This window comes from Leiobunum rupestre, chromosome 8, assembly GCF_980474605.1.
Source record: "Leiobunum rupestre chromosome 8, qqLeiRupe1.1.hap1, whole genome shotgun sequence".
Lineage (NCBI taxonomy): Eukaryota > Metazoa > Arthropoda > Arachnida > Opiliones > Sclerosomatidae > Leiobunum > Leiobunum rupestre.
The window spans coordinates 16,312,083-16,321,214 of record NC_143391.1 but is presented as its reverse complement, the minus strand read 5'-3'; the positions used below and the strand labels follow the sequence as shown (position 1 = coordinate 16,321,214).

Here is a 9,132-nt window from a genome sequence, read left to right as displayed (position 1 = left end):
AGGATCTAATGCGCATGGCCGGAATCAAGTTTGACACCGAGGAAGGCACGTGACCCAGAGCGCGAGCTCTCTTAGCATTTTAGTACTAAGTGCTTGACCTTTCCGCAGGCCGTAGTCTTTAGATACCATCTGTTGGTGACTTTTAGTATAATTTTTAAGCAGGAGACAATTATGGCTCTCGTGACGATAGCACGAGCTTTCTAAATTCTTACCGATAGATAGCGCCTTATAAGGGTAGCCTGCAGTTTATTCTCTTTGGCAGAAATTACGCGTTTGTTTCTGCTAACTGTCACCTCCGTATTCACTCCCTTAGAAATATTTTATCTAGACCTTTATATACGTTTCCTATATCTATGGTCAAAATACTAAGAATTATATTTTAAATTAATTTGCATGGTAATTCTTACTGCTGAGGTCACGCTGAAACTGAAACCGCAATTAATGTTGATTATCCAATGAAAGGGTTTTCACTCATTCTTCACGTTATTTGAAACTAAAAACGCGTTATGAGATTCGACAATTTTCTCTAACGATTTTTTTATGTGAAAATTTCCCAAGACTTTGCTATACTTTATAGTTATTTTATCAAAGACTATGAAAGGTTTCATAGTCTTTGATTTTATGTTTTTGCTAAACGTTAAATGCCTTCGAATATATTCAAAAATGGTAACTATAAGGACTTTTACGAGCACTCCATGTTTATTGAAATCAAAATCAAAGAACTTGAAAGGTAGCTCGGCTGAGTGGATTACTAGACATATAAATGATCCTTATGTTAAGATGAGTCGATATAAGAACTATCGAGCAAGAAGTGCATTCAAACTGATTGAGATTAATGATAAATATCAGCTTATAAAACCTGGAGTGGTCATTCTTGACTGCGGGGCAGCACCTGGAGCTTGGACACAAGTTGCAGTTGAAAGGAGTAATGCCAATGGAACTGGTAAGGATTTTTTACTTTTTTAATATTTTATATAGAGGTTAAATTAACTATTGTGCTGTTTAGACCAAGATGCTCCAATTGGCACTGTGGTAGCGGTTGATATATTGCATATTAATCCTATTGAAGGTGCAAAGGTTTTCTCAAATTGCGATCTAACCAAGGAAGATTCAAAAAGTCTCATAGCCAATGCCTTATGCGGCTCTAAACTTGACCTATTAATGAGTGACATGGCACCTAATGCAACTGGGGTTCGAGGTTTGGATCATGATCTTATTATAAGCCTTTGTCTGCATGCTCTCAATGTTGGAATAACCTTTATGGCAGTAGGGGGTCATATTTTGGTCAAGACTTGGGATGGCAAAGATACAAAAAAGTTGGCAGAAGTGACACAAACATATTTTAAACATGTCAAATGTATTAAACCACAAGCTAGTAGAAGTGACTCTTCCGAGTTGTATATTTTAGGTAAACAGTTTTTAGGAATAAAAATTAAGTAATCACTGGTCTTTGCTAGTAGAAGTATAAAATATTTCTCATTCGTGAGAAGTACCCATCTTGGCTCTAAAAATTAAACTTGTACCTTTGTAGACTGGAGGCAATTTTCATACTAAAATGTGGAAGCATGCATTACATATCATGGCTCAAAATTTATTATAAATACTATTGCCTGATATAAAATATAAAAATTAACTCTGTAATGATAATCACTAAGTTATAAAACATTTTCCCTCTAAAACTGATAGAAAATAATTATTTTATTTGGTATATTTTGCCCCCACTCTTTTTGTAGAAAGTATTCTGAAAAATTAGTGTTTCAAGCAGTATAGGAAGATAAATACTTATCCCCAAAGATTATATATTATATTCTAGACATTATTAAGGCCAAAATGAAATTCTTTGTAAAATAGAATCCGTAGTTATTCATTTAAAGATAAAACAATTGCCCTAAAAGATTTCTTAGGTTTTAATTGGACCCTTCTATAGGCTATAGAATGGTCTTAACTTCATATTAAATTTAATAACTCAAACCAGAGAAAATTAATTTTAATAATAGCTATACACATTTTTTTTATGTACAATTCAGTATTTGTACAAAGTAAAATTTTGTTTTACATAATCTTGAAGAATCAAAAATCTGTGTACTGGGTACATAAAATATTAACAATGAACCAAAACGGTTGGCTTGTCAACACTACTTTTAGTGCTATATAATTTGTTTTGTACATTACAAACTTTGCACTGGCTTTACTTTACAATACAGTAATTTTATATTATACGCTATGGCAATTTGTTTTTCCAACTTTTAAATTCTTATTTACAATTTCCGTTTTAAATAACGGATTAAAGCTGAAAGTTGTTGATAGTTAACAAAGCGCATTATAGTTCTTAATATGGCACTTGCGTGAAATTAAAGCTTTACCAGTCTTTTTGAACAACATTAATGCCTCCTATCTACACTGTAAACTGAAACGAAAGAATCCGTGCTACCTGCTGCTAAACTAGCCTGTTAAAAGAAAAAGTGATTTAGGAGATGCAAAGCAATAATTCAAAATCAGTATACAAGTGCCTTACTCTGTATGGATGAAAACTTAGGCAACTTATCGGTCCTATTCTTTGCCCCATAAAGCCATCATGGTATTTAATTAAGTTAACTCCTTGTCCATTTTTAGAGTTATAAATGCTTATACATTGGTTAACAGAACCACTAAGAGAATTAAAGTGTTATAGCCAGTTGAAATATAATAATGGTTAACTACTTAACTATACGAATGTAAAGTTACCAGGCTAAGATGTTTATATTAGGATGTATAGCCATAGCAGTCATTCCTTGAGAGGTGTGAATTGTCTGAGTTGAGGACGACTGCCTAATATCCCAGAATTTTATATCACCGGAAACACTTCCACTATAGATCATTCCTTTCCCATTTCCTTCGGAATTCGAATCACACTGGTAGCACACGGTTATAACCCAAGTAACATGTTCCCTCATTGTCATTATTCGACTGAAAAATTTCAAAGATTTATAAACATATATAAGTGGATAGTGGATACTCATAACTTCAAATCTAACCATTCATGAGGTTTCAATCTTCTGTCAAATACCCGTATCGAACCATCCCCACATCCAGCCACCAATAATGAGGGATTTATTGAATTTGACGACAGTGTTGTGACGCAAGTTTCACATCCGGTTGGAATATCCTGAATTTTCATTTCTTTTTCCAAGTCCCATAACCTAATGGTACGTATTTCTCCAGAAGCTGCTAACTGGGTTGAGTACTGTTCCCAATGGAGAACGAGTCCCGAACCTCGAGGAGTAGGAACCATATCAGGCACAGCCTGAAAGGCGGTTAACAGTTCAATACTCCTACTAGTTGCATTTTCACCGAAACAGTTTTTCCATATTCTAACAGCCCCATCATCTTTAGAAGAAATGGAATTAAAATTTTAAATCATTCAACAGATTTTATAAATTAATATTACCAGTTCCAGAAAGCAATAGCGTAGAGTCGTGGGGATTGATAAAATCCATAGAAGAAATTCTGGTTCCAAGAACATTGCTGTTGCTTTTATGCAAATGTAGCGCACCTTGCTCCCAGTCCCATACGCTGTAAGGCAATCATCATTTATAACATAAAAAAAATTCTTTCTATCGTTAACCTGAATGAATCTTTATCCGTGACCACTATTGTTGATTCGTATGGATGGAATTTAACTGAATTTGGCCTACTTGGATTTTTATTAATGAAAACTTGATCATCGAGGCGGTAAAGATCTTCTAAATTATTGATTGTTGTGTTAGATTGCATATGAAATGATTAAAATCCACGAAGGAAAATTAATAACCTATTCTTTTCTGTTCCTCATGAACACCTTTGCGTATCCAAGAATTTCTCATGTACTTCCATTCCTTCTCTTGATGGCTATAGCTTTCGGGATCATCATCATCCGCAAATTTGTATACAGGTTGACTAAAATATTTACAACACCAATCAATAAATTCTGTTTCGACTAAGGCAGTTTTCTGCGCATTGCCCTCTGTATCTTCTTCGGCAATCTAAAAAAAAAGTGTATGTAAATTTTGACTATTTGTTTCAGGGCTTTCTGCTTACAACAGAAGGGCCTTTGTCAAATAATTTCCTCGTTCTACTAAATTGAGCCGAGTACTGGTAACCAACATGATGAGGAGTTAGGCTAGGGGTGCTTGGGTTAGTTGATGGCTCATTGTAATGATTAGCTAATTTATTATTATCAGTCATATTTGCTGGAGGAGATTCACTTCGACTATAAATACATAAATAACAAATATCATTTTGTAGTAGATTTAAATATTTTGAGAAACTTTACACTAAAAATGAAGCTTTTCCCGAAGGGGATGACGGCTCTGAATAAGATGAAATTTTAAGGGATCTAGGAGTTTCATAATTAGAACTGAAAGATGATGAAGGCATTGATATCTAAAAAGATAAATTTTCTTATTCCTAACTCCAAGTAACTTACTGTAAATGTTACATACTTTGCTTTTAACAACTTTAATGATGGTTTTGGCCATTGTCGCTACAGCTGGATACGGATCAAGACCTAATGCTACTAGGGCTCTCCAAAAATGGGTGTAAACTGAAGCGTAAGCTGTTGTAATAGGTGGTGTTGAACTAATAGTGCTTAGTGAGACATTAGAACTGACCCTTCTCATTCTATCGATACTTAGATTAGCTGGCATTGTTTCATTAGCTATGTGAGAAATTTCTAGAGAACTTTGAGTATCTATAAAATAAAAGTTTATATAAACCTATGGAAATTTAAAAAAAATAAATCAAATGTACTTACTGGGACTAGACGACATAGCTAACTTAAGTTTATCTCTTGACGCAACTTTTTTCATGCCAAGAGTTGGGTTTAAGAATACCGAATCTGCAAAGAGAAATTTGTGTGTTTATTTGTACAATATAAATTTGGTCTCAGAAAGACTGTTACCTTGAGTCGCATAATGGGATCCAGTAGTTGCGTTACTAGCTTGCATACTTTCTCGTAATTTTTCTTCTTCCAAGTACTGATAGGCCACAGCTACAAATTGATTCTCAAATAGAAGTACTAACCATTGTAAAGCTATTACCAATTCCTATTTAAAAATAACTGTTTTAAAGTAATTACCATTTATTGAAATGACAAAATTTTACCATTCGAACTATAGGGCTCCCATCTTGAGCGACTGTGTTGATCAATGTCATACCAATGGAATGATCCATCGTGTTTGCGTGATCTGTCCTTTCTTTTGCAGCATTTATAAAAGTACCTAATGCGTATACTGCTGCGGCGCGTACCTATTTCGTATAAAAAAGTATAAACTATTTCATCATTGTAACATGAAATATTTTACTCGCCTCTGGTATGGGGTCTGACAATAAGGTATATAGCTTTTCATGAGCACTATCTCTAGCTCCACACCACCTAGCTGCATCGTAATTATGCCATGTTTCACCAAGGCATATAGTTAGCCATTGCCTTAAAAGAGGATTAGTATCATTGAGTTGCTCTAGGCAACTTGATACTACGTTTCCTTGCATAGCAGCTTCCTTAAAAGCAAAATTGTTTGGTAAAATTAACAAGATATCAATTTAACGCAATATTTACCTGTCCAGGACGATAATTATGAGCGATACAGGCCATTACAAAGGCAGCCATTGTGCGATGCTCTGACTAAATATTAAATTACATTTAGTCCCACTCAGATAAGTTAATTAAAATATGCGCAGTTAATTTTAAGTACAATATTTTATTACTAACTGGAATATATTGATCCAGCAATACATTCAGGAAATATTTGTGACCTCCATCTCGAACCAAGTCAGTTTGGCAGGTCTTTATATAAAAATTCAAAGTTATGAAATAGAAAATTTTAAAGACATTAATTTTTACTTATACGCACACTATCCACGGCTAAAACTTTCGCCCAAATGAAAACTAACAAAGGACGAAGTTCCCTAGCTGAACTTTGTAATAGTTTCAAAACATATGGAAATATTCCTACAGATAATGCCTTTAAAAAGAAATTTATATTAGACAAATTTATCTTGGAATTTTTACCTTTTTTCATTGAAAGAGACTAACTAAATTAACAGCCCATGGACCCAAATCTAAGAATCTCCCAAGCAATTCTAGTGCCCGTAAGCGGTGTACTTGACTCAATAAAACCTAAAAATATTTAAGTGTTATTGTATTTTCCAATAAGGTAATTTAAAAAAAAAAATGGTTTTAACCTGCAAAACAATAGGCAGTTGTTCCGGAGGATTATGATTCTCAGATCCAAATGTTAACCAGACTTGAAAGGCCGTTAATTGTTCAGCAAAAAATGGACTATGACGAAATGGAGCCCCTTCTTGTAAAATCCCTGGCAATTGTGATAGGCATATATCTACCGCTAGATCCCACGCTTGCCTAGTGATAGCAATTTTATACATTAATTCTTTTAAAATAGATTTAGTTAGCAAATTATTTCCTACCACATTGGGTGATGGTAGGTTGGAGGTAGTCTTGGACTAGAGCAGGGATTACAATTGTAGGAACGCATGATTCTCTCCGCTAGTAAAAAGTTACGAAACAAGCTGGCAACTAACAAATCTTGCCGGAACAACTTTTGAAAAAGTTCTTTGGGCAAGACATTCCATGCAATGGTGTCTGTTATAGCTGTAAATATCCAATTAAGCTCTCCCAACATGGTGCGTCGATCATTTAATTGCCCTGGAATTCTTTGAATACCATGAAAATAAGATAAAATCATATCTTATTGTTATTTTTATCCTATAGTTTTAGACTTTACTTGTCAATTATTTCCAGTGTTATACCAGGGACAAGTTTACTTGTATTTTGCATGACAAACCTGCTGTCAATATAAAAACAATTAAATTAACACACTGCAAGCATTTTCCAATTTCATACCATCTTAAGGCAACTTTAATGGGAGTAGTTAAACAAGATGTAAATAAATCGGCTGGCAAGTCTGGGTTCATTGGTAAATATTGATGAGGTCCACAGGCTGCTAATTGTACGCAATTTTTATAATTTGGAGCAGGAGGCCCTTGGTATTGCGATTTTGATGATGATATGGCAATCTTAAGAAAATTCTAGGTAATATTTAAATTGAAATAATTAAACTTATTTATATTAGTTACTTCATATTCCCTATCATGCTGAATGGCGAATTGCCTAAATGACTCTACAATTAAACCAGCGCATGAACAATCGTACACATAAATTGAAGGGGCCCCCATCCACTGTTGGAGATCATAGATCGATAATGGAATATACTGAGTATAGCTCTGAAAGTGTAATTTTTATTAGATTTACGACTAATTTGCTACCTTATTTCCAAAACCATGTATTTAAAAAAAATAATTTGAAAAATTGTTTAAATATTTAAAAAGTTATATGCAATAAAGATTCACCAGTTATACCTATTAAAAAATTCAATTAAGTGAAGCGCTCCTGCTAATGCACGTCACCATGTTGTGTTAAATGTTTGGCTCACAATGGGTTGCTAACAGCATATATTTTGTTTCTATTGTTACACGCAGTAACATTTTCAATGTTAAAATAATTCCCAGACTCATGGTGGATCAACGAATTTCACATTTCTGCCACCAGATTTTGAAGAAATTGAGGGTGATTGGCGCTAGTTACATTAAAAACCAGTCGTAGTGCATGTTGATTTAGTTCCTACTCCCTTTAAGAAGTATAAAAGTGATATCGGTTGGAACTTCAGGGTGAAGCTCTATACTTTTTAAAACTGGTAAAAAACTATAAATTGTAACACTATCATCTTTTTCCTTGGGATAAATTAAGGTTGACACACTCATTTGCAAAAATTTCCCGTAAGTCAATTTATTTGGTTATGGAACTAAGGTAGCGAATCAATTTTTGATTTTTAAAATACTAACTCTATTAAAAACCCAAATTTCGCCATTTGCTGTTGGTTTTGGAACACCATGACCATTATAGTGAAATAAAACTCTTTCATCCTTAGCATTTCTCCGTAAGGATGTACAGAGTTTTTTTACTTCTTCTGTAGTCGGGTCTAAAGATTGTTTATACCTGGCTCTAGGTTGCCACCTCTCATACTGCTTTTGTAAATTTGCTCCTATTGTTTCTAATGCTTTTTGAGCTGTCATGGACAATGGGTCTGAAAATCAGTTGAAAATATTAACAAACTGCTTTTAGCAAAAGATTCTCATTCGTGTTGTAATATACCTGTCCAACATTCTAATCTTGCACACGGTTGAGTTTTGACTATATCTGGAGGGTCCACTCCAACATTTAAGCACAAAACGAGCGCAACGCTTACAGTTTTCATCTTAAAATGTTAAACATTTATTAATCAATAATATACAAGTAATATGAATTTTTTTACTCGTTCTTTCATTCTCCATGTATGTGTGACTGATTTACTCCCCTCAATTGGTTCCTTGTGTCGATTTTGATTAAAACATAGAGGTAATTTCCAATCTGGTAAATCACTTACATCTTCACTATCTACATCAAAAAAGCCTAAGCCTAGCCCTAATGAAGACATGCTCTCTGCAGCTCTGCTTGTTAAACCTAGTTTAATTTAAATGCAGTTAAATTTCCAGATGTTGCTACTTCAAAATGTTATTTCACAATATTGACAAAATAATTGATTTGTAACTTCTATAAAATAAAAACAATAACCTTTTTCCTTTTAACAGATATTTTAAAAACCACATTTGCTATTTGCCATTTGCATTATTTTGTTATTGTTTACCAATTTTTGGACCACTCTTCATAGGGATCAGACCCATACATAAGGATCATAAATTATGGCTGCGCTGCGTTCAGTAACGCTCAACGAAATATCCGAAAAATTATTTGCGTTGAGACTGTTGCTAAAATCTAGTTGAACGCTTTTCACGCTTGTTGTTAATTTTGTAAAATATCGTCTGTCACGGCGTTTACAGGAGTAAGTGAAAATTGCATTATTTTTTAAATAAAATATATGAATTATAAAAAAATTTGATTAGTGCCATTGGCGGATATGGTCTTAACTAACCTAACCTAACCCAACCCATTCCAACTTAATCCAACACAACCTAAACTAACCTAATACAATTTTAAGAACATTGGCTTACGTTCAAAAGTTACAATAAATAGATAATAATAATAAGTTAGGCTAATAC

At 33.8% G+C, this 9,132-nt stretch overlaps 2 protein-coding genes across 8 annotated transcripts; one reads left to right on the top strand and one right to left on the bottom strand.

Annotated features, from left to right (window-relative positions):
* Positions 1–314: 314 nt before the first annotated feature.
* On the top strand, positions 315–1,883 carry Mrm2 (Mitochondrial rRNA methyltransferase 2). Of its 3 annotated transcripts, none has more exons than XM_090155914.1 (3): positions 315–943; positions 1,007–1,198; positions 1,532–1,883. In XM_090155914.1, the coding sequence occupies exons 1-3, from the start codon at positions 595–597 to the stop codon at positions 1,552–1,554; spliced, it is 564 nt and encodes a 187-aa protein (XP_090012040.1). In that variant the 5' UTR covers positions 315–594; the 3' UTR covers positions 1,555–1,883. The 3 variants fall into 3 exon arrangements, with proteins under 3 accessions (XP_090012040.1, XP_090012038.1, XP_090012037.1); XM_090155912.1 differs by having other exon boundaries at positions 1,268–1,882; XM_090155911.1 differs by having other exon boundaries at positions 1,007–1,875.
* Positions 1,884–2,007: 124 nt separating this feature from the next.
* raptor (regulatory associated protein of MTOR complex 1) lies at positions 2,008–8,761 on the bottom strand. 5 transcript variants are annotated; one of them, XM_090155202.1, is made up of 26 exons: positions 8,349–8,761; positions 8,189–8,291; positions 7,879–8,120; positions 7,114–7,260; positions 6,881–7,053; positions 6,762–6,821; positions 6,445–6,690; positions 6,202–6,379; positions 6,053–6,136; positions 5,871–5,981; positions 5,729–5,803; positions 5,576–5,641; positions 5,326–5,517; positions 5,122–5,265; positions 4,919–5,063; positions 4,772–4,855; positions 4,461–4,708; positions 4,292–4,401; positions 4,057–4,228; positions 3,791–4,001; positions 3,605–3,719; positions 3,428–3,552; positions 3,015–3,366; positions 2,725–2,946; positions 2,516–2,648; positions 2,008–2,447 (listed from the first exon to the last, which is right to left on the bottom strand). In XM_090155202.1, exons 1-26 carry the CDS (start codon positions 8,508–8,510, stop codon positions 2,382–2,384), a joined length of 3,966 nt encoding a protein of 1,321 aa, XP_090011328.1. In that variant the 5' UTR covers positions 8,511–8,761; the 3' UTR covers positions 2,008–2,381. The 5 variants fall into 5 exon arrangements, with proteins under 5 accessions (XP_090011328.1, XP_090011324.1, XP_090011325.1 ...); XM_090155198.1 differs by having other exon boundaries at positions 3,605–3,722; positions 6,762–6,824; positions 6,881–7,065; positions 8,349–8,760; XM_090155199.1 differs by having other exon boundaries at positions 3,605–3,722; positions 6,762–6,824; positions 8,349–8,759.
* Positions 8,762–9,132: the final 371 nt, after the last annotated feature.

Coding starts and splice junctions, on each gene's coding strand:
- Mrm2 (XM_090155911.1), top strand. CDS start 595: ATGAAAGGTTTCATAGTCTTTGATTTTATGTTTTTGCTAAACGTTAAA. Junction 944..1,006: donor GAGTAATGCCAATGGAACTG/GTAAGGATTTTT, acceptor TGTGCTGTTTAG/ACCAAGATGCTCCAATTGGC.
- raptor (XM_090155198.1), bottom strand. CDS start 8,510: ATGTCTTCATTAGGGCTAGGCTTAGGCTTTTTTGATGTAGATAGTGAA. Junction 7,066..7,113: donor AGCATGATAGGGAATATGAA/GTAACTAATATA, acceptor AATATTACCTAG/AATTTTCTTAAGATTGCCAT. Junction 2,649..2,724: donor AATATAAACATCTTAGCCTG/GTAACTTTACAT, acceptor TAATTCTCTTAG/TGGTTCTGTTAACCAATGTA.